We start from the raw sequence: 24,046 nt of genomic DNA, 5'->3' as shown, positions 1-24,046 counted from the left end.
TCAGCTTCAAGCGGGCCATCACTATTCAGGAGGAAAACAAAACATTGCATATATTTTTTATCATAACTCTGGTTTTACTGAATCTGCGCTAGTATAGTCTATGTCACGAGTTAGGGAGGACTCAGGCGCAGATGGGATTACATCCAATAAAGCGGTTTATTTACAGGTCACCAAAGTGCAAGCTATATACAAGTGAAGAGGGAAACCTCAGGGTCCAAAAAGCCAATTGGGGAAGGGGAAATCCTCTCACACTCTCCCACACGCTGTCACACTTGTACTCCACACAGGAAAGGCAGTTGGTCCGGGGAAACTGTTCACAAAAAGGATTAATCACTAACGCGAAACTCTCAAATTGGAAATTAGCTCGTAAGACGAGAAGTAATACTGACTTGTCTCACTTAATGATCCAGTGAAGACCCGTTCGGCTTCCCAGCCTTAAATATCAGAGACTCCTCAGCTGAGTAATTGAGAACAGACAGACAAGGCTGGGACTTGCTGAAGGCTCTTCCCAGGCAGAGTGTCGAGAGAGGGAGAGAGAGACAGGCACAAAACAAAAACAACAACCAATGAAGCCCTGTGGGGCCAGCGAGGCAGACACAGGGACCATGACATCTTTCTCTCTCATGAAATTGATTGTTTTGGATTTCCATCTGCTTGTTGCCCTTTTGTTTCTGCCTGTTTGAGTTTCATAATTTCATCAAATACACCAGCCATTCCTGTTTCTGTGTCTGGTTATCGAAGGGTATCTTCACCTCTCATTATCAGTTCATCTTCAACATCAGGCTCACCTTCAACTACTTTTGGGCCATTCTACAATAACAAGATTTTGTCTCATCCATAATTTTTAAAAAAAATACAATTCAGCTCTCAGGAAGCACTCAAAGCTGAATTTTCACATGTCCGTACTTATTGAAAAAATAAGCTATCAATCCAATTTTTTGTTTTGATTTCATTAATATGAACTTCTAGTAATTGTGAAATAGCTCAACTGAATGGAAAAATGAACTGGATGTAGCTTTGTGAAATAGCTCAACATATTTTAGAGAACAGTAACCATGCACTGCAAGTTGTTCCCTACAAGATATGTACATCCCTGTTATTGAAACCTAATTAGCCTGGAAAATTAAAACAAAAGTGAGTGAAAAACAGAAAGGAGTGAGCGAGTCACATACTAACATGATGGGTTAACCATCATGTTAACCATAGCAGAGTGTCGAGAGAGGGAGAGAGAGACAGGCACAAAACAAAAACAAACCAATGAAGCCCTGTGGGGCCAGCGAGGCAGACACAGGGACCATGACTTACGTGCTAACACTGAGATATTTTTCAGACTAAACTGAGTGTGTCATTCTAATAATGCAACCCTGTTATCCATATTTCCAAAATAAAATAAAAAATAACGGCAAAGTACTTTTCCTTTCTCAATAGGAGTACATTTATTTTTTATTTTCACAGAAAATTATTTAACACATCTAGCATCTGTTTCTGAATAAACACTAATACTGATGTGCTACTATGTTACTTTTACTTACAGTCCTGTTGTCATACATATAAAACATTACAGACATATGAAATATTATTTAAATCACATTTCTTGTGTAAATCCCCTCTTGCTAGGAGCTAACTTCCTGTCTTGCTTCCATTAGAGCTGCCAAAAATGACTGAAACATCATATGGAGGGGAAAAGTACATTAAACACTTGAGAATTTAAAAAAACAACAACATTTCTTTGACCAAAAATAAAAAAAAAACCCCAAACAAACCAACAAAAACAAACCAATGAAATAAACAGAAATAAAACATTTGGATTAATTTAATGAGCTCAGACTTGTTTGAGATGCAGATGAACTGGTTCAAAACTGAGCTCTGGTGAAACACAACATATTGATATCCACTGTGAAGCTTTAACAAGAAATATGCACAAAAATCTGGAATAATCGTTATAATGAACTTCAACTGATTGACCTGATGAATCTGAATACGTTTCTGAGTGATAGAGACAGAAATATACAGTGTTAATCTAACAGGAGGACACTCCTTAGGCTGAAGTACACAGACTTATTGAGGAACCAGAAAATAAAAGTCTAAATCCAGGATAAAGAGGTTCAGTGAATGTGGTGTTGAAGGTGTGGAGGTGGATCAGAGTGTCATCAGAGGAGACTCTGTAGAAGGACAGAGTGCCAGCAGGACAGTCCACATACACTGCTGCTCTGTTAGACACAGAGGAGGAGGAGATCGATGACAAGAGAGTGAGTTTTCTGTTATTGTGCCAGACATAACGAGGACCATCATCAAAGCAGCTCAGACTCCAGGATTGTTCATTCCTCCCAAACAAACAGTCGTTAATGTTTCCTCTTCTTGTGATTCCTCTGTAACTCACTGATATATGAGCTTCTCCACTCCACTCAACCTCCCAGTAACAGTGACCAGTCAGACCATCTCTACACAGCAGCTGAGGCCAGCGATCAAATCTGTCAGGATGATCAGGATATGGCTGATCCTCTTCCACATGTGTCACCTTCTTATTGTTATCAGATAGTTTAAGTTCTCTGTGTACTGTGTTTGCGTCGATTGTGAGTTGACAAGAATCTGATGGAGAGAACAAACACAATCCAGCTGCAGTTATTGATCCGTCATCTGTTCATTGATTGACACTTTGATGACGACTCCTGACATCAGAGATGTGAATAAGTGATGTGACAGTTTGAAGATGGTTGAATGTGTGCTGCTTTGTTTTCATGAATCACATTAAAAACACACTTACACTTCCTCAGACCTGGTCTCAACCATCGGACTCCAGCAGGCTCCACCCTGAAAGGAGGAGGGGGGTCAGACCAGCACAGTCTCTTTCAGCATGCACACATGGACATTACATTACTCTCATACACATACTGTTAGACACTGATAAAGGAACAGTCAAACATTTTGACTCATTCAAAATGGGACAATATGCTTCAGTTTTAATGTTCCTGTATAAGACACTTTTTCATTGTTTATGTTGACCCCTGACTGCTTTGTTCTCTATCACATTTGTGGTACATTTATATTTTTTCATCTGTCATTTTTACCTGCATGCGTTATGAATTTATGTAGCGATGCTGATATTGCTGAGATATATATATATATATATATATATATATATATATATATATATATATATATATATATATATATATATATATATATATATATATATATATATATATATATATATATCCATAGGTCCCTCATCCTATTCATATAGCCCCTTCCGCCGGGGTTACTTGCGTAGTAGCATTCCAACAACGCCCTGTTTTCGTCCCTTGCCCACCGATGCCTTCTTGTTCCAGTAGCCCACTTTTCGTCAGGTAGTCAGAACTGAGGGGATTGAACTACCAGAAGGCAACATTGCAGACATAGAGGACAGTTACAAGTACCTGGGGATCCCGCAGGCAAATGGGAACCATGAAGAGGCCGCTAGAAAGGCTGCAACCACCAAGTACCTGCAGAGGGTCAGGCAAGTCCTGAGGAGTCAGCTGAATGGTAAGAACAAGATCCGGGCCATCAACACATACGCCCTGCCCGTGATCAGATACCCTGCTGGGGTAATAAGCTGGCCAAAGGAGGAGATAGAAACCACTGACATAAAGACAAGAAAGCTCCTTACCATGCATGGAGGGTTTCACCCCAAGTCCAGCACCCTGAGGCTGTACGATAAGCGGAAGGAAGGGGGCCGGGGACTGGTGAGTGGCAGCACCACAGTCCAGGATGAGACAAGGAACATCCAAGAATACATTGGGAAGATGGCCCCAACTGACCGAGTGCTCAGTGAATACCTCAGGCAGCAGAAACCCAAGAAAGAGGAGGGAGACGAGGAACCATCATGGAAGGACAGGCCCCTGCACGGTATGTACCACCGGCAGATAGAGGAGGTGGCTGATATCCAGAAATCCTACCAGTGGCTGGACAAAGCTGGACTGAAAGACAGCACAGAGGCACTAATCATGGCAGCACAAGAACAAGCTCTGAGCACAAGATCCATAGAGGCTGGGGTCTATCACACCAGGCAAGACCCCAGGTGCAGGCTGTGTAAAGATGCCCCAGAGACAATCCAGCACATAACAGCAGGGTGCAAGATGCTAGCAGGCAAGGCATACATGGAACGCCATAACCAAGTGGCCGGCATAGTGTACAGGAACATCTGTGCTGAGTACAACCTGGAAGTCCCGAGGTCAAAATGGGAGATGCCCCCAAGGGTGGTGGAGAATGACCGAGCTAAGATCCTGTGGGACTTCCAGATACAGACGGACAAAATGGTGGTGGCTAACCAACCGGACATAGTGGTGGTAGACAAACAGAAGAAGGCGGCCGTAGTGATCGATGTAGCGGTTCCGAATGACAGCAATATCAGGAAGAAGGAACACGAGAAGCTGGAGAAATACCAAGGGCTCAGAGAAGAGCTCGAGAGGATGTGGAGGGTGAAGGTAACGGTGGTCCCCGTGGTAATCGGAGCACTAGGTGCGGTGACTCCCAAGCTAGGCGAGTGGCTCCAGCAGATCCCGGGAACAACATCGGAAATCTCTGTCCAGAAGAGCGCAGTCCTGGGAACAGCTAAGATACTGCGCAGGACCCTCAAGCTCCCAGGCCTCTGGTAGAGGACCCGAGCTTGAAGGATAAACCGCCCGCAGGGGCGTGCTGGGTGTTTTTTTTTTTTTTTATATATATATATATCGGTTTCAAGCATCCTGACCAGCTTCCTCAGGTAACCCCCTATGTTCATCCCTGGTGATATGCCCTATACTATACTATGTGGTGTTAGACTTGTTGTCATGATCCTGGAGCTTTGATCAAGAGTTTTTAGAGGTTTTCGTTTTAAGAAAATTATTATTTTTTATTTAATGTTTTTTTGGCTTAATTATTGTTTTAGTTAATTCATGTATTTTGATTCGATTTATATTGTGGTTAGAGCTTATTTAGTATAAGTGCTTATGTTATTTTATGTTATTTTTTATTATATGCAAGCTTTTCCTAGTATTTGACTTCCTGTTTTATTTTGAAAGTTGTCTTCTTTGACTAGCACTCCCCTCCTCCTTGCAAAGAGGAAACTTAGGTCTGGAAATTCATCACTGTGGTAGACCTTAGCTGGCAATTCTCTCGACCTCTCTGCTTTTTTTTCTTCTGCTACTCTTTGGACGACCTCTGAAGAGGTCCTTCTTCTCTACTTTGACTACAGCAGGGTTTCTCCTCCAGTACTGGTTCCACATTCTGTCTCTGGAAAAGTCCCCCAGCACTGATCCACCTTATGGACTGTCATTGTCTTCTCTCTAGCCTCAGGCTACCTAGGCTATTTTCTTCTAAAATGTCACCTACAATCCTTCACTATTTGTGGTTTTCTTTTGGTAATTTTCAGTGTAAGTTTTTTTTAATTTTTTTTTTATTATAACTTCTCTTTATTAGCTACAATTGTTACTGGTTATTTAAAAAAATTACTTAACAACACTTTTTCTGACCTGACAATTGTACAATTTGGATTCTTAAGCATCTTCACTCCAGAGTCCTCCAGGTTGTTGTTACTCAGATCCAGCTCTTTCAGAGTACAGGATTGGGAGCTGAGAACTGAGGACAGAGTTTCACAGCTTCTCTTTGAGAGGTTACAGCTACTCAGTCTGCGAAGACAATAATGGACAGAAAAATAAAATGTTAAAATATCTGGTCTGAACTCTTGAGGTCCAATATTTTCTATATAAAATATCTATACATAGTGAATTATTGTTGTTCTTTTCTAAATAAAAACACAAAAAAAACTTATTTATTTTCACTGCAAAAAGGCACTATGTGAATCTAAACTGTGAAAAAACAATTCTATATGGAATAGCTTTAATTCATAAGTTCACAAATTCAGGCAAACAGATCATACATCAAACTACAAAGAACATAATCCAACCTGAGTGTTTCCATTTTACAGTCTGGACTTTCCAGTCCAGTCAATAGTAGCTTCACTCCAGAGTCTTTCAGGTCATTGTCACTTAGGTCTAGCTCTCTCAGACTAGAAGACTGCGAAGTCAGGACTGATGAGAGAACTTCACAGCTTTTCTCTGAGAGGTTACAGACATTTAGTCTGAAAAAAAAAAAAGAACAAGTACACAAGTAATACTGGTATTAAAACAAACAATTTGGGGTCACGACTAGATTTAGCAATATTTAATCTCATTTCAGGACTTGCTGGAATTTTAATGTAAATATTTTAAACAGATTCAGAGAAATATTTAATATAAATTAATGCATGTGGAAGATTTTTTATTTATTATTTATTTAACTTTATCTGACCTGAGAGTTTCCAGTGTACCGAGTGAACTCTCCAGTGCAGCAGATAGAAGCTTTATTCCAACATCAGTCAGGTTATTGTTACTCAGGTCCAATACTCTCAGACTAGAGGGCTGGGAACTGAGCATGGAGGACAGAGTTTCACAACTTCTTTCTGACAGACTACAGTCACTTAGTCTAGAATGACAAATAACCAAGTGGAAAGAGATTAATGTTTTTCTTGAAAGATATCAGTGTATGATAAATGATATATACAACTTTCAGTATACTTACAGAACTTTGTTGGAAGCCTTGACCACAGGCAGCAGCCTCAGAAGAGCTTCCTCTGAAGCAGAGTATTTCTTCAGGTCAAACACATCCAGATCTTTTTCTGATGACAGTAAGATAAAGACCAGAGCTGACCATTGAGCAGGAGACAGTTTATCTGTAGAGAGACTTCCTGAACTCAGAGACTGTTGAATCTCCTCCACTAGAGAATGGTCATTCAGTTCATTCAGACAGTGGAACAGGCTAATGCTTTTCTCTGCAGACAGATTCTCACTGAGCTTCGTCTTGATGTACTGAACTGTTTCCTGATTTGTCTGTGAGCAGCTTCCTGTCTGTGTCAGCAGACCACGTAGGAGACTCTGATTTGTCTGTAGAGAAAAACCCAGCAGGAAACGAAGAAATAAGTCCAGGTGTCCGTTTGAACTCTGCAATGCCTTATCCACAGCACTCTGGTGGAGAAACTGTAGTTTAGGTTTATTAAATAATTTAGACCACTTGGAGATTGTATTTCGATCATCCAGCAGATTAACTCCAGAGTTAATAAATGTCAGGTGGACATGAAGAGCAGCCAGAAACTCCTGAACACTTAAATGGACAAAGCAGAACACATTGTCCTGGTACAGTCCTCTCTCCTCTTTAAAGATCTGTGTAAACACTCCTGAGTACACTGAGGCGGCTCTGATATCAATACCACATTCTGTCAGGTCTGATTCATAGAAGATCAGGTTTCCTTTCTGCAGCTGCTCAAAAGAAAGTCTTCCCAGAGACTCAACCATCTTCCTACTCTTTTTATTCCAGTGTGGATCTGTTTCAGTTCCTCCATCATACTTGACCTTCTTCACTTTGGCCTGAACCACCAAGAAGTGGATGTACATCTCAGTCAGGGTCTTGGGCAGCTCTCCTCCCTCTATGGTTTTCAGGACATCCTCCAGAACTGTAGCAGTGATCCAGCAGAAGACTGGGATGTGACACATGATGTGGAGGCTTCTTGATGTCTTTATGTGAGAGATGATCCTGCTGGCCTGCTCCTCATCTCTGAATCTCTTCCTAAAGTATTCCTCCTTCTGTGGGTCAGTGAACCCCCTCACCTCTGTCACCATGTCAACATACCTAGGAAGAATCTGATTGGCTGCTGCAGGTCGCGTGGTTATCCAGAGACGAGAGGAGGGAAGCAGGTTCCCTCTGATTAGATTCGTCAGTAACACATCCACAGAGGTGGACTCTGTAGGGTCAGTTAGGTTTTTAGTTTTGTGGAAGTCCAGAGAAGGTCGACACTCATCCAGACCATCAAAGATGAACATAACCTGGAAGTCTTCAAAGTTGCAGATTCCTGCTTCTTTAGTTTCAGTAAAGAAGTGATGAACGAGTTCCACCAAGCTCATCTTTTCATCTTTCAACACGTTCAGCTCCCTGAAACTGAATGGAAAAATGAACTGGATGTCCTGGTTGGTTTTGTCTTCAGCCCAGTCCAGAATAAACTTCTGTGTTAAGATTGTTTTCCCAATGCCAGCCACTCCCTTTGTCAACACTGTTCTGATTGGTTCATCTCTTCCAGGTGAGGCATTAAAGATGTCTTCTTGTCTGATTGTTGTTTCTGGTCTGTCTGATTTCCTGGATGCTGTTTCAATCTGCCTGACTTCATGTTCATCATTGAGCTCTGCAGTCCCTCCCTCTGTCATGTGGAGCTCTGTGTAGATCTGATTTAGAAGGGTTGGGTTTCCTGCTTTAGCGATCCCCTCAAATACACACTGGAACTTCTTCTTCAGTTGAGATTTAAGATTATGTTGACAAACTGGAGCAAACATGTCTGAAAAGACACAGTAAATAAGTTACATAAATCAGTATTAATTTATTTGAAATGTTAGATAAAACGTCTTATAACTTTTTATCTTTAGGAGGCAGAGCCTTGGGCTTTCAGACCCCTCTTCTGTGGAACAAACTCCCAGTTTGGATTTGGGAGACAGACACTATTGAATTCTCTACTTTTAAGATTAGGTTTATAAAGCATATAGTTAGGGCTGGATCAGGTGACCCTGAATCCTCTCTTAGTTATGCTGCGATAAACCCACTGGCGTTTTTTCTTCACTCACCTTTCACTATGTTGTCATACCTCCCTTTGCATTTAATCATTAGTTTTTATTAATGCCCGGCCCCGTTGCACAGCTTGTCTTTTGTGCCGTCTTTTTCCCCTCACCCCTAAGCAGTCGTGGAAAATGGCTTTCTGTCTCTGAGCCTAGTTCTACCAAAGGTTTCTTCCTGTTAGAACTGATCTTTTTCCTTCCCTTGTTACCAAGTGCTCACTCATTGGGCGGGGGGGGGGGGGGGGGGGGGGGGGGTCTGACTGTTGGTGGTTTATCTGTATTATTGTAGGGTTTTTACCTTACTATATAAAGTGCCTTCAGGTGACTTTAGTTGTGATTTGACACTGTGTAAATAAAACTGAACTGAATTTAATTCAATCAAAATCACATTTCATCACTCAAAATGGTGAAATTGTGGATATTTGTTGGTCAGTTTCATTCATTTCATTCCCCTTAAAGAATACATGTTTGAATACATACTGTCTCATACACTGAGATAATAAATAATATAATTATCCTGCAGTTTAGAGATATCGCCTTACTGCTTTGAAGATGCTCAGCCAGCTCATCCTGCTTCATTCTCTTCAAGAAGTGAAGCGTGATCTTTACAAATGCCTCTGTGATGCTCCTCCTCTGCTCTTCATCATCACCCTCCAACATGTCCACAATGTCCCTCTGACCCTCTAAACATTCAAGGTCATGTGCACCAAGAACCCATAGGATCTTATTCAGCTCATTCTTCACAAATGTCAAAATGCTGTCTTCTAGCAACTGTAACAAAAGCAGAGGTGGGAAGTATGTGTTTTGTTATATATATTATATATATTATAATATATATATTATATATTTCTTCTCAGATTTGAAGACAAATATCTGAACTTTCAACTCCTTACAGGCTCTTTGCTTTAGATTTAAGACATTTGAGGGAAGTTATGTTATATCCTATGGTATTCGCTTGTATTGTTTCATTATGACATCAGTATGACATGAAGTCCAGTTTTGTTGGTTAAAAAAAATCCCTTGAGACCTACTTTACTTTTATATTTAAGTACATTTCACGTGGTGTTGATTTCACTCCTAAGAAACTTAATCAGTACTTCAATTGTTGGAGTCAAATTGTTAAATGTTGTCATTGTGTTACTTAAATTTGTAAGTCTTAGTTCAAGCAGCATGATCAAGGATATTCCTTTGTCTCTGACCACCTCTCCAGCCAGTTTCAATAAAAGGCGGCAAGCGGAGGCCTAAGGTGGGGTCAGTCTGCGGTTGGATTCAGAGCGCTTTTCTGAGACACCGACCGGGGCCTCCCTTGCTAGCAAGTAAAATCGATCGATCGCTGATTGTCCAGTTTCTTTCGTTAATGAGAATAAGTTTCTAAACCAGCGGGGCCTGTGGAAGCACAGACCCAACATCAACTTTCACCAAACACTATTTTAGTACCTGTCCTTCTACCTAAGTGATTGTGATTGAACAGAATACTATATGAATGACTCAGTTGGACTGAATTCATGGAGCCAAACATCATATCCATGTTGGACACTAAGACAATTCACTGGTCTACAATGTGTAACATGCAGATGTTTTGAATAGAACAAATGTAAAAGGAGTTGTTGTACATGTACAGACCACAAATATGGATTTCAACTGTATTTTATGCTGCTGGGCAGACTGACCACGGGGAACCTCCAGGAACTCCTGGCCCACACTGTGGAGGAATCATGAAAAATCTGTTTACATAATCTCTCCATATTTATTAGCTTTTTCAAAAATATTTTTAGCACAGTTTTTTGTGAAGTCAGAAGTTAATCAAACGCAACATGGAATAAAAATAAAACATTTTTTTCTGACCGGGAATGCAAGTCAATAACTAATAAAATAATTTGTACATATTTTTTTTTACTATCTTTTTGTTTTTAAGTTTTTTTTCTGCTTTTTTGCTAAACAGTAAATTTCAAAATTCATGGTTGACAAGAACAACTATATTTTAGCATGAAAAATATTTTGATAAAAGAATTTTATAGAACCATAAAACCATCATCAATTTAGGGCAGCTGTGGCAAAAACACTTACATTGGGTGGTGGTCCACTAAATTTGTTAGTCACTGTGCATCATTTGGTTCTGTTTCTCCAGGAAACTTATTTTAGGCAATAGAGAGATTGTTTTTTCTACAAATGGTACATGGTTTTTGTTTTCGCTACTATAAGATCAATGTTGGGGAGGAACGGAATACATGTACCGGTGTTCTGGGAATCTATCCTACCTCACAAACCATCCTACCTGTTGTTTCTGTGCAAACGCTGTGTATGGGCATAACACAAACCCCTAATTTACATAATTTTTTTTAACCCATTGTGAATATTTCTTATGGTTATGGTTAGGTTTATGGTTAGGATTAGAGGTTGGATTAGTCAGAAGTCGCCGGCAAATTATAATACGGGTAGGACAATTTGCCAAAGTAGGACTGTTTCTCAGAACACCGGTGTTACATATTTAAAATGCAAAATATGAGTAACTGTATTCCATTACATTTACCGGTTAAAAAAGGTGATATTCAGAATACAGTTACTTTGTTGAAATAAATAGATTACACGTCTTTTCCTGTTTCATATCTTATGCTATGCCCTCTCTAAGTTTTCGGTAATTCCACGCCAGTGGAAACCCAAACAAAACACACATTAACAGTCTCTAATGCCTGTGTCTCAATCTTGCGGTCCATAATGAGGTGAAGAAATATTTTTAAAAATTATTATTCAAAAATTATTTAATATGAAGGCAATAGGCAGAGTGTTACAGGCATAGCCCTAAAGAATGTGGCCTCATGGGCAGTGTAGTCTGTGCTGCAGCGAGAATGGACTGCCATACCCGTTATGTGTCTGTGAGCGTGAGGGAGGGAGAAAAAGGAGCATCGAAAAGTATGTGCTGTCACAGGCCAGAAATGGGAGATGGAGGCATGTACAATAATAATACACACTGCAGCCAAAAATAGTGCCTGCCTGTAATCTGTTGTGGAATACATTTTAAAAGTAACCTTCCCAACACTGAATAAGATATAACAACCACCGCTATCAGTCCTGGCGATGGGTTTTGCCAGGGCCTCTGCCCTTGACTGCTGCCCGCTATACATTGCACCAGACCTCTATGACACCTCCTGTGGGTGGTGGGCCTACTAGAGGTGTTGTAGGGATCCAGCCAAGTCCTACAGGGAGGAGGTCCTGAGGTAGACCCAGGACATGCTACAGAGATTATCTCTCTTAGCTGGCTGAGAGATATAATTCCTGATAAACTGGAGGAGGTGGCTGGGCAGTGTGATGTCTAGGTTTCTCAACTTAGGCTATTACCTTCATGACCTACCCCCAGGTAACTGAAGAAAATGGATGGATGGATATAACAATAATCCTCCCTAAAGACAAACTTCCCAAAAAGACATCAAAAAGTGCTCAGGAAATCATCATGGATGCACAGTGTTTGAACCAAAAGACAAAGGTGACATCCACTGGTCAAACCGGAGTCCCACTCCTACTCTTTCACTGCTGCATCTCTCCTCCAGGTGTCTAATTTCCTTGATTAAGGATTAACTAAATGCTGAGATATGCTGAGTTTTCAGCTCAAAGTTTTCTTGGGAATCACCTTGATTTGATTGAATCTTTATTTTGAACATGTTGAAAAAGTACAACATAATAGAATTAAAAGAGACAAATGAACACCTTGTTGGTGCAAAAGTAATATTTATGTCTGTCAAACTGTGTTATCAGTTGGTGCATTTACTACAGATTTGACAAAAGAAATGGAAATAAATGACATGTTTTTGCCACAGACTTTTTTTTCTACTAAACTGTCTGCTATTTGTAGACAAAACACGGGTTCACTCTTAGATGCCTTTTTTATGCTTAAGTCATTTATAGGTCAGTTTTTAACTAAATTAACAAACTAAAAGGAAAAAGATCAGGTGAAAATTAACCCTGTACAAAGAGTCTGTAGAAATAACATATATTAAGAAATGAGGAGTGGCGTTCAAACTTTTGCACAGTGTTGTAGACGGGAAAAATAGTGTGCTGGATGCATCAGTTACATTTAGACAGACAGATTACCTCACTGCAGGAGAACGTTGTCCGTTAAAATGAACCTCAAAATCCTTTGAGCTGTTGCTCATTAAAGATGAACAGGTTGGTTCAGGTCCACATTTGATTTTCTGATGGATTCTGAAAAAATATTAAAACTTCTTCATTAAAAATGTCACTGCACATGAATGGATGATAAAACAATTTTGATAGTTATATTAATTACATTTTATCATTTGACTGTCTTTGTTTAAATTTTGTAATGAGACCCTTGGACCGGTCGCTCTTTAAGGATGGACAGCTGGGTTCAGGTCCAGGTTGGTTCCTGTGAATAATGATGGAGCAGTGATGTGAGTGCTGAGCTGTGACATGGAGAAGAGTCGTGGACAGTTAGAGATGGTCATCTCACCTCTGAGCTGTGGTCTGGCTCTCATGTTCCCCACACAGAGTGGTTTTAGAGGGGGGGACTCCCTCCTCTCTGTCCTCACACTGATCCATGCTGCTGAATTCACATCCACATCAGCTCACACACACTTTCTACCTTCACCTGCAGAGGAAACACAAATCATTTATGTGCACATCAACTGAAATCCTTTCCATCATGTGTGCTGTCCATTTATCAGCTGCTTCTTTTCTGCTTCATCTCAGTCTCAGCTGAATGCAGTCAGACAGCAGTGTGAGGCAGATTAAGCTGCCATCAGCGGCTCTACTTCTACTATCAGTCCGCTAGATGGAGGCATGAAACACACACAATGCATTCACTAACACATTCGCAGATGTGATTTGTTTTCAGTCCATTAATATTCAATTAAAGTTGTTCAAACACGGCTCGAATCACAGAAACAGATGGAGACACGGGGGAACATCATGTGACAGAGTTTAGTTTTCTTCTTCAAACAGGTTTAACAGGAGTTTTGAATGATTTGGGATGTTAAGTACTGCATAGTCATCAGCTATTGCAGACCTTCCCAAAGTGTGGGGCCCGCCCCTAGAGGGGGCGCAGAGCCATTGGGGGGGGGGGGGGGGGGGGGCTTATGAAAAGGGGAAAAAAAACAAACAAGCAAACAACGCTTGGACACTGCTAGCACGGGGCTCCCACACAAACTCAAAGCAGGAGATGAAGCATAGCTGAATATATTTCCAAACCAACTTCATTCTAAGCCAAAGACTAGAAAACATTGTGAAGCATCTCTTCCCTTTGGTTTCACCTGCACAAGTACCAAGGTAGGTCTCCCCTGCAGAATTGGTCTTTCCTTTGTTGGGAGCAGCACTGGGCTGTTGAAATCACGGACAAACAGTATCCCACATTCTTGATTTTTAGTTCACAAACACTTCTTGTAATGACTAACTACTCCTGACATTTTGGAGATGTTAGCTCTTTATACAGTAAAGTTACAGCGGGATACAAATAATATCAGACTGATCCGGCCATGATTTGTTCCCCCGGTTCAAATCCTGGACAAACAGTATCCCACAGTTGTTTATGTTTTTAAACCCATTTTGCACAGAGAGGCATTTCTGAAAAATGTATTGATAGCAATGTTGACTATTATTACACAGGAAAAAAACAACTACACATAAAATAATCACACCGTGACGCCTCTGCCTTTGTAAATAGAGGGACAGTAACTGCATGCGTATATGTAAGCATGTAAAACCTGCAGATAGTCAGATTAACAGTATTTTGTCTCTATCTGCCATTCTGCAATTCATCCATTCATTCATTGGTGTTGCGTGACGAACTCTGTATTCCTCGTCCACACGTAAACGCAAAAAAGGAGTTTTAAAAAATCTCCGTTTTCGGTGATTCGAAACGCCGTTTATGTGTGGACGAAACAGCTGCGTTTTCAAAAATACCCGTGTAGGTGCGGACCTAGCGTAAAAGAGTTAGTAGTTTATTTTCTTACTACCTGTAATTTATTGTAATTTATTGCAGATTACTTGTATTTGCTTAATTGTTTACTAAATGTTTGTGGTGTGAAATAAACCCCAAACGAGCAAAACATGGGTGTGTGTGGTTGGAGGGTGGGTTTGTGCGTGCGTGTGCGCATGCTGTGGGGGGGGGGTGCGAACATTTTTCTTGAAAAACAAAGGGGAGCCTAGCAAAAAAAGTTTGGGAACCACTGAGTAATTGCATTTTTTGGGTTGGATTACTATTATTTGCGTCATACTTTTTGAATTAAACATATATTTTGGAATAATTAATAATTTTTTCTGCATTGTTAGTTTGTTGTATAAGGTAGTTTTTTCATTTATGTTTTATTGGTTTTCTTTTTTATACAGGGAATATAACACTACAATTTAGTAACAGAACAACATTGGGAAAAACAAAAACAAACAACAAGATTATACAAAATCAGGCCTTCCATTTTGTATGTAGTTCAACCATTTCGACCAATGTTCTTTAAATAAGAGCACCTGTGACTTCAGTCTAAAAGTTATTCTTTCCATAACAAATATAATGTATATCAAATCAGTCCACTCATTTGTAGTAGTATCTTCACTAAAACAACGATTGGCTTTTAGAAGCCACCAACAGCACTCTGAGCAGATTTTTATCTGATTTACACAATTTAACCTCCTAGGACCTGGCGTCCACATATGTGGACATCACATTTTGGGTTGTCTAGACCAAAATACTCAATTTAGCTCCACAAGGGCCTGATATCCACTTATGAGGACATTATACTGCCTCGGTTTTATCAAAATTTAAAATGACTGTCTTTAAAATGGCTCTCATTTTTCTTAGAAACAAAAATCAGGTAAAAAAAATAATCTGGTGATTCTTTGTTTTTACATTCATGAGGTCCCAATCAGCCCAAATATCAAAGAGAAATTAAAAAATGCATGCCATGGAAGAGTTCGGGTCTTAGGAGGTTAAGACTCTCTAAGTTTCCTAAGTACAGTACAGTGAAATGAAATTAAAAAAAAAAAAAAAGACTGTGTCCAGGACCTTATTTATTTCCTTCCAAAATGGTGCCACATGAGGACAATCCCAAAAAATATGGAAGTGATTTGCTACTGCGTGCCCACACAGCCACCAGAAAGTTGTCTGTTGAGAATCTTTGGATTTCTGCGCTGGGGTACAAAAGTAACAAGTTACATTCTTCCAGCAGAATTCCCTCTATGAGGGGGAGCTTGTTACTGACAACTGCTGCATACAGATTTGATCCCATTCCTCTTTTGATAAGGTTAGATTGCTCTCTGTTTCCCATCTTGTTTTTACATTTTCTCTATCATGACCCTTTAGATTGGTCAGTGATGAATATAATTTTGAGAGAAGTTTTTGATAGGGTGCATCCTTATATGCATTCTCGAATATATGAATAATTTCTTCATTCCCCATCAGTAACTGGAAGATTTCATTTTTTATTCAGAAAATCCCTCAGTTGCAAATATAAAAAAAAAAATCTTGATTTTTGCAACCCAAAATTATTCCTATGGTCCTGGAAATTCATCACTTTTCCCTCTTTTAAGAAGGTACTGTATGTGGTGAGTCCTGGACAGACAACATCTCAGCAGTCGTCAAGAAGGCCCAACAGCGGCTGCACTTCCTGAGAGTCCTCAGGAAGTACAAGCTGAACTCCAACCTGCTGCTGACCTTCTACCGCTCGTCCATTGAGACCCTGCTAACCTACTGCATCATGGTACGACAGCTGCACCATGGCGGATAGAGTGAGGCTTCAGAGTGTAGTCAAGACAGCACAGAAGATCATCGGCTGCCCTCTCCCTTCCCTGATGGACATGTATTCCTCCCGCTGCCTCAGCAGAGCAGCAAACATTATCAAGGACAGCTCCCACCCTGGTTTCAACATGTTCAGCCTGCTTCCCTCAGGGAAGCGCTAAAGGTGCATCAGCACAAAAACCCACAGACTCAAAAACAGTTTCTTCCCCAAAGCCATAACCACCCTGAACTCACACATGCACCGATAACACAGCCCCCCCCCCCCCCAATTTTTTTTCTTCCCACTTCCTCTATGGACCACCACTGTGCAATACCAATTCTATGTGCAATAACTCAACTGTATATATACAACACTATTTATTACTAGGGATGGGTACCGGTGTCCGGTGCCATGATGGCACCGGTTCTGACATAAACGGTAGTAACCAGACCGAAAAGCAGCGCACATTTCGATGCTTTATTTCGGTGCTTTTTTTTCCTGAGCTGTGATACACTTCTAGCCAATCATTTTACGTTTCCGAGGATAGTAGGCGGGGCCAGGTACGTACGTTCTGTTAGAGCAGAGCTCCAGATTAAAAATGTCCAAGGCAAAGCGGTCAAAAGTCTGGCTGTACTTCACAGCAAAATATGCAAACTCAGCAGCAACAAGTGCTTTAAGGTGATATTGTGATACTGTCAAAGGAAGTAACACCTCGAATCCGATTAAACAGCTGGCGACGCATAGCGTTTTTTTTTAAAAGCCGAGAAATGCGCCGTATTTGATAGCTTGCTGCGAGACCTCACACTGTGCACGTTGGGTGGGTTGCCAGTTATCGGACCCGGAGCAACATCCCCCAAAAACCCGAAGAATAGAGTCCTGGCCCCTAGCCCTGCCAGTGTAGCAGAAATGATGAGGATGATGATGCAGCAGCAGCCGTTCTTCTCTGCGTGAGTAGCTTAATGTTGTTCATGTGTAATTTACGTTGAGTAGGCTAACCACGTTATTACATTAATGCAGGTAAGGTGAACTAGCAAACATCATCATAGCTACATGCGGCTGTCTTCTTGTTTGATGGCAGATACTCCCTTCACCCTGGCCAAAAAGGCTAAAATGACCAAAGAAAAAGTGGGAAACAGTTAAACATGAGAGGTTTTTGGACAAAGTTTGTGTTTTTTCCATTGTTTAAGCACTGCTTCCAGCCAAGAGTGATACCATATATGCCACATAGCTGCAGAAAAGGCTAACATTGTTATATTTTTACAAAAAACAGCTGAACATGAGAGGTTTTTGGACAAAGTTTGTGTTCTCCATTCTTTAAGCACCGGTTCGAGCACCGTTTAAGCACCGGCACCGTTTCAAAAGTACCGATTTGGCACCGGTATCGGATAAAACCTAAACGATACCCATCCCTATTTATTACATATTACTTAAAAAAAAAACAAAAAACGGCTTGTATATTTGTACATTATATATATATATATATATATATATATATGTATATATATATACGTCTTTTTCCCTATGTTAATACTGTCCATATGTATATAGCGCTGCAGAACTGTACCCCCCAAGATGTTTACACTGAGTAGGAGATGCTCTGTATCTCACTGTACAACTGTATAGTGACAATAAAGGCATTCTATTCTATTCTATTCTATTCTATTCTATTATTAGCCCATGTTTTAAATGTCGAGTCAGTCTTACTAAGCAAAAACTTGTATGTGACCCACCTAGGGGGTCCAGCCCCCTGTTTTAATTGATACTTTTTAAGTAATCCATTCCATGTCTTCATCAAGCTTATTATCCAAGGGTTACCTGGGTCTCTCAAACAACTTGACATTGAGGGGTCTCCTATCAGTGCCCTAACAGGAAGGTTACCGCCCATATAAATCTGGAGAAGATTTGATTCCTTCCTGCAAAGTATTGATCCGGGTTTTCTATAGGAACACACTGGAACAAGTGTAACATCTTTGGGAGTGTATTCATTTTTATGCTATCCACTCTAGAAGAGATGTTTAGATAAGAAATTAATGTCCATCTACTAATATCTACAATAATATCTTTTTAAAGTGGAGAGTAGTTAATTTCTTCCAAACTAATTAGATCCATTGATAAATTAATGCCCAAATATTTAATAGTTTTTTTGTCCAAACCTATTTTGTATTTGCTACGCACATTTTGGGGGGGACTGTAATGACTATTGAGAACTTTGGAAATTTGGTCTATATCCCAAGCAGGACCCGTAATTCCTTGGAACTGACATAAGCTCCGTAAATGATTTGGTAGAGTTTGATAAGTAAACCAAAACATCATCTGCAAACAACGGCAATTTCTGCTCACTTCCAGCTATATTAATCCCTTTTATTGTGTCAATCTGCCTAATCCATTGAGCCAACGGCTCTATAAAAATAGCGAATAAAAGTGGATTCAATGGGCATCCCTATTTTGTTGACCTTTCAAGCTTGAAAACATCTGAAAGTTCACAACTGATCTTCAATTTTGCGGTTGATCTGGTGTATAAAGCCCACAATATTGTAATAATCGACCCACTAAACCCAAATTTAAGCATTACTCTGAATAGAAATTCCCATCTCACGGAGTAAAAAGCTTTTCCAGCATCTAGACTCAGTAATATTGCCGGTATTTTATTTAAATTAATGTGTCAAGTAATTTGCAAAGTTCTCCTAATAATATCGTGGGTTTGGTGCAACCTAACAAAACCAGTTTGATTTAAATGTATTATTTTTGGCATGATTTCTTTAAGTCTTTGTGCTATGTTTGATGTAAATAACTGATGTAAATAATCTACATTTAATACACTTACTGGTCTATATTGGGGCTCTCTAATTTGTCTTTACCATCTTTAGGTATACTAGAAATTATAACTTGTTTCCATGAGAGGGAAGCTTCTCCCTTGTAAGGACCCAATTAAATGTTTTAAGTAACATCAGTGTCAGAGCGTCTCTCACTTTCTTATATCACTCTGCAGTAAAGCCATCTGTACCTGGAGCCTTATTTGCCTTGAGTTTACCAATCACCAAGTGAAGTTCTTCCCTTGTAATTTGCTTCACTAAAGATTTATTTTTTTCTTCTGTAGGTTTTGGGATGTCTAACATGTCAAACAAACTCTTCATTTTTCCATTATTATTCGTGAGTGGTTTGAATATAGTTTTTCGTAATATTTCTTAAAGTAGTGCTTAATTTCCTCTATATACTGCATTTCCATTTTGGTTTCCGGGTCTCTTATCCTGTACACTGTTCTATCTGCTTGTTGCTTCCTTATATGCCAATTGTTTCATATATTTAGTTTCCCGCTCATAATATCTTTGTTTGGTCAACATTAGTTTCGTTTGGACGTCTTGAGCGTATATCTCATCAATTTGATTTCAATTTTTTGCAATTTTTAATTTTGTCTTAGTATCCATAGTATTTTTGTATGTAGCCTCTAAGTGTAATAGTTCCGACTGCAGCATCGGAAGTTTTGCAACTTTGGATTTTTTGCTAGAAGGTGTGGGGGGGCCACAGCCCCGTCCTCCAGGGCATGAAGCAGGTATGGAGGAGATCAAAACTCCAGACATCCAGAGGCCCCCAGAACACAAGAGACCAAGGAAGACCAACAGAGGGGCAGCCGCGCCACTGTCCCAGAAAGAGCTGAGGAGAGTCCCAGATGAGGGCTCACTCAGCAGCCGCGGAGCAGAAGCCAGGGGGAGTTGCAGTGACGCGCCCGTGAGCTCCGCCGGCAGCCAGCTGTGCCTGAGTGACCGAGCCCCAGGCCGAGAGGCCGGGGGCACCCCACCTCCGAAGTGGCCGGAGCGAGCCCCAGGCTCCAGGCCCCGATAAGCGGCCGCCAAGGAGTGAGATGGTGTGTACCTGGACGCCCATCCCCAGACACAAAGAACCACCAACGCACCGATGTCTGAGGGAGTCTGCCACTGGCAGGGGAAGTGGTGGTAGGGGGAGATAGGCCTCCAAACCTTGGAGGGCCTGAGATGTCCCCAGAGAGGTGGCGTCTGATACCCAACCTGACATATAGACACAGACATACAGGCACACACAGATACAAACATCCATTCCCACCCTCATGCTCTCATATGCACTCACTCCACACTCAACCAACGTGGAGACAGACATAAAGAGACGCTGTACACACGATCACACTCCCCAAGCGTACTCTACGAACCGGGTCTAGGTACCCTTGCCCCTGGAGGGGGGAACTGCACCCAGACCCAGGTGGTGTTACCCTTTTCCCTGCGGTGGGGAGAGGCAGACCGCCCCGACTCCGCAGCAGCAGGGAGGCCCCACACTCCAGACCGCAGTCGGACGGCCAACTCCTCTTCCTAGCCCCCCCGCTCCAGCAGGCCGCAGAGAACGGGGGTGAGAGAAGACTCCAAACCTCCCTCCACCCGCTCATTGTAGTGTTGATGCATGTGTTCTAAGGTGCATTTAAAACCCAGGAGGGCATGGAGCTACCTGCCAGAGAGCAGCAGGTAAGCGCATGGTCCCTCTTGCTAGCCCTCAATGTCTACGTGTATTTAAAATTGAGAGGTGGGCAACGACGCCAGGGGTGGGGTGTACACCCTGATGGTAATTTGGATTCCATGTATCGTGCCCAGATCATTACATGAAGGAACCTTTTAAAAAAACAAGCGCGTCCATGCTCAGAGATGTACACACGGGTGCTCACACACACAAACTACACCCTTTTTGGCTCCTACCTCAAAGCACACTGTGTTCTGTTGATCTTATGTGCTGCACAATAATGTTTAACATTTAGTATTTACTGTCATATTCCCATATATCATTGTGATGTTGTTTATTCTATTACTCGGGCATCTTTCTTTGCCTTTAGACAATAATTCTGATGGCAAAAGAGCCAAACGGGACAGGCAAAAAAAAACAAAAAAAAACAAAAAACAAAACTTTGGATTTTTTAATACTAGAGCGGTGATGAGAGGAAGATATCCCCACAATATCAGTGGGGATATCTTATCTCTATCACTGAATTCCAGGTACTCGGTAATGTCTTTTGTTAACTGTTCACATGTCTGTTTATTCAATATACTAGAATTTAATTTCCTGTTAGTAATTCTTCTCCTTTGAGAAAGTTTTAAAGCTAAATACAGAAAGTACTTAAAAAAAAATCTAAACATGTACAGGACGTCAGGACCTTTAGACTAAGCAGGTCCAAACTTGTAAACCCACATAGTAGAAAGGTTATTCTCTTCTTTCTTCTCAGCTCAATGGTCATTTTTACCTGTACATTTGACACTTGATAAATTTTTTATTTTCATTTCTAAACTTTCAAGTGTAAGACAATTGGTAGTTGGTTGGTGTTGAAAACATCCCCTTTCCTTGTGTTTTTGTTAGAATGTTTTTCTGCAGTTCCAACAGGGACAGTATTTTCTTATCTGTTAGGAGAAGCTGATGTGTCGGTGGCTTAAATTGCTAATTATTCTACTGAAGTTGCATATAGAAGAGCACAGATTCAGTTGTAGACAGATACAGGTCATTACTTTGGAGTATGTTTGAAATAAAGTCAAGTGTGCACAGACATGCACTGTATTCGAAGTTCAGTCAGTTTTTACTCATGTGATCTGGATCCTCAGTACAGCTGTAAGATGTCTATACGACTTGTGAGACCAACTTAACACTTAATACTTCTCATATTTAATGTCATCAGTGGCTTCTGCCAAGAATTTCCTTGTAATAAGTGCCCACAACAATTTTGAAGTACAGATCTATTTAGGATGTATAATTAGCCTATCTGGGATTAATCAGTTGATGAGTTATTCTTAAGTAACATTTCAGAGAGCAGAGAAGACATTTTCTTAGCATTTACACAACACCCACAGTAATTTAATTATACTGTCCTTCCTTCTCTATCACAAGAAATCCTCATATTTAACATCCATTAGTGTCAATATTAATTCAACATTAACATAATTTAGAACACAAAACTTGCTTATTGCAAACTCAATAAAACTGCAGCATAAGTTTGCTTTCTTGCATTATTTGTGCTTGGAGGAGCAAAGCAAAAGAACCAACAGACAGGCATGTAATGCACCTACAGCACTTTTCTAGTCTTAATGAACACTCAAAGCACTACTAGGTACAAGTCCCACTTTATCCAGACATTCTTGCAACACTTTATCTCCGTCACTTCAAGGAAAATTTTTTAGAATAGCCAGTTAACCTGACATGTATGCTGGAGAGATTCAAACATGCAACCTAAACCCAGAAAGGTCCCAGACAGAATTTAAACCACAGACCTCGTTGCTGTGAGGCAGCTTTTCTAATCAGTCCACAAACACTGAGTGCTTTACCACAGAGCACCACCATGTCATCCTGTTTCAGATCTCGTGTCTGTGTCAAGACACTCTCAAGGCACCATGTGACTTTTGCATGAACTCTGCTCCTCATGTGCGCTGCATGTGATCACTCCTACTCTGTTTTACTATTCCACTGTTTGGAGATTTCCCCATGATCTTTCAAAGATCAGCAGTGGTGCAAACACCAACAATATGAGTGAAAGTGTTAAGGGACCTCTGGAGGTCTGTTAACATTGTCTCATAAAAGAATAAAATGCACACAGACATGGCATGTAGAGTTTAAAGACCCCCTAAACACACCATTGTGGTGACAGCTTAAAATTTTAGAATATTTTCATTTTGTTTGTTTTTGAATCAGGTTTGGACAAAGACATTTTTCTGCAGCCAAAACAGGTCGAATTATCACGAGCAGTATGGAAGGGTTAAAGTGTCTTCCACTTTTGTTTTCCCCCTGTAAAAGCGTCATTGTTCTGACATGTTTTTATTGTGCAACAGCTTTAACTTTTAGTTTTTTTGGCTTCGTTTTGGACCAAAAACTATGAACTTCTAATGTCATCATAACAGCAAGATTTCAGAATATTGGAGCACATAAATAAGTAAGTCGTACTTTTGTAACTGGTTGAAGTAAAAATTGTCAAAGCACAAAAAGAGAAATATTCAAAAAAAGGCATAAATACTTTAAGAGAACAGTGAAGAACAGGAATTGAGTAGATGTTAAGTCATAGAAGCAGACCAGACATTTCTAAATAGAGCAAAAACTGCCTCGAACATTTTGATGGAAATGTGAATCATTCTCTTTAAACTCACACAAGATGTCAGACGAGCTGCTTAAAGGTTGCCTCCTTCTCGGGTCCAGCTGTGAGTCAGTCAGCGTGATGTATGGAGTGGCAGATTTCTTTTGTTTCTGCTGGAATTAATCTGAACAAAGCTGGTGTTAACAAGAAGAACAACTATTACCATCACATGGAGCTTCACATGGAGAGGATCATCTGACAGCAAGTCCAGGAAAGTGAAGTGAAACTTTACAAAGAAAGAAAACACAGTGAAGAGCTTAGGGAGAAATTGTGAAAGAGGAAAATCAGGAACTGATCAGTTTGAAATGTTTGAGGTTTTACAGAAATCTGCATTTCTGTACTGTTATTGTTTGTACTGAACACATCCTCCAGAAATGTTCTATTTAAATTGTGGTGTGACAGGATACATGATGTTTGCCATTTGACAAAAAAATTTGCCATGTTTTTTTTATTCTTTATGTTTTGGTGTCTGACTGTGATATTTTTACCTGCAGTTCGTCTCTGTGACCACACAAAGAAAATAAACACAGTTTTTCCCTGCTGACGTCAGT

At 40.4% G+C, this 24,046-nt stretch overlaps 1 protein-coding gene across 1 annotated transcript; it reads right to left on the bottom strand.

The window, feature by feature from the left end:
• Positions 1-1,968: 1,968 nt before the first annotated feature.
• Positions 1,969-23,646, bottom strand: LOC146680782 (NACHT, LRR and PYD domains-containing protein 3-like). The gene is made up of 12 exons (XM_085449953.1): positions 23,509-23,646; positions 13,117-13,254; positions 12,934-13,032; positions 12,738-12,848; positions 10,275-10,353; positions 9,194-9,422; positions 6,577-8,377; positions 6,307-6,480; positions 5,924-6,097; positions 5,490-5,645; positions 2,765-2,811; positions 1,969-2,589 (listed from the first exon to the last, which is right to left on the bottom strand). Exons 2-12 carry the CDS (start codon positions 13,203-13,205, stop codon positions 2,039-2,041), a joined length of 3,510 nt encoding a protein of 1,169 aa, XP_085306079.1. The 5' UTR covers positions 13,206-13,254; positions 23,509-23,646; the 3' UTR covers positions 1,969-2,038.
• Between the last annotated feature and the right edge of the window lie 400 nt (positions 23,647-24,046).

This window comes from Copadichromis virginalis, linkage group LG23, assembly GCF_057382275.1.
Source record: "Copadichromis virginalis isolate Kocher_CV1m ecotype Utaka linkage group LG23, C_Virginalis_male_GT1.1, whole genome shotgun sequence".
Lineage (NCBI taxonomy): Eukaryota > Metazoa > Chordata > Actinopteri > Cichliformes > Cichlidae > Copadichromis > Copadichromis virginalis.
The sequence above is the reverse complement of the archived record's forward strand: the minus strand, read 5'-3'. Positions and strand labels throughout refer to the sequence as shown.

Bases quoted from the DNA above. Each gene is read 5' to 3' on its own strand.
- LOC146680782 (XM_085449953.1), bottom strand. From the start codon at position 13,205: ATGGATCAGTGTGAGGACAGAGAGGAGGGAGTCCCCCCCTCTAAAACC. The intron at 8,378-9,193 runs GTAAGGCGATAT...GTGTCTTTTCAG, and splicing joins GGCTGAGCATCTTCAAAGCA to ACATGTTTGCTCCAGTTTGT. The intron at 2,812-5,489 runs GTCAGAAAAAGT...TCCTCCTTTCAG, and splicing joins CCAAATTGTACAATTGTCAG to GGTGGAGCCTGCTGGAGTCC.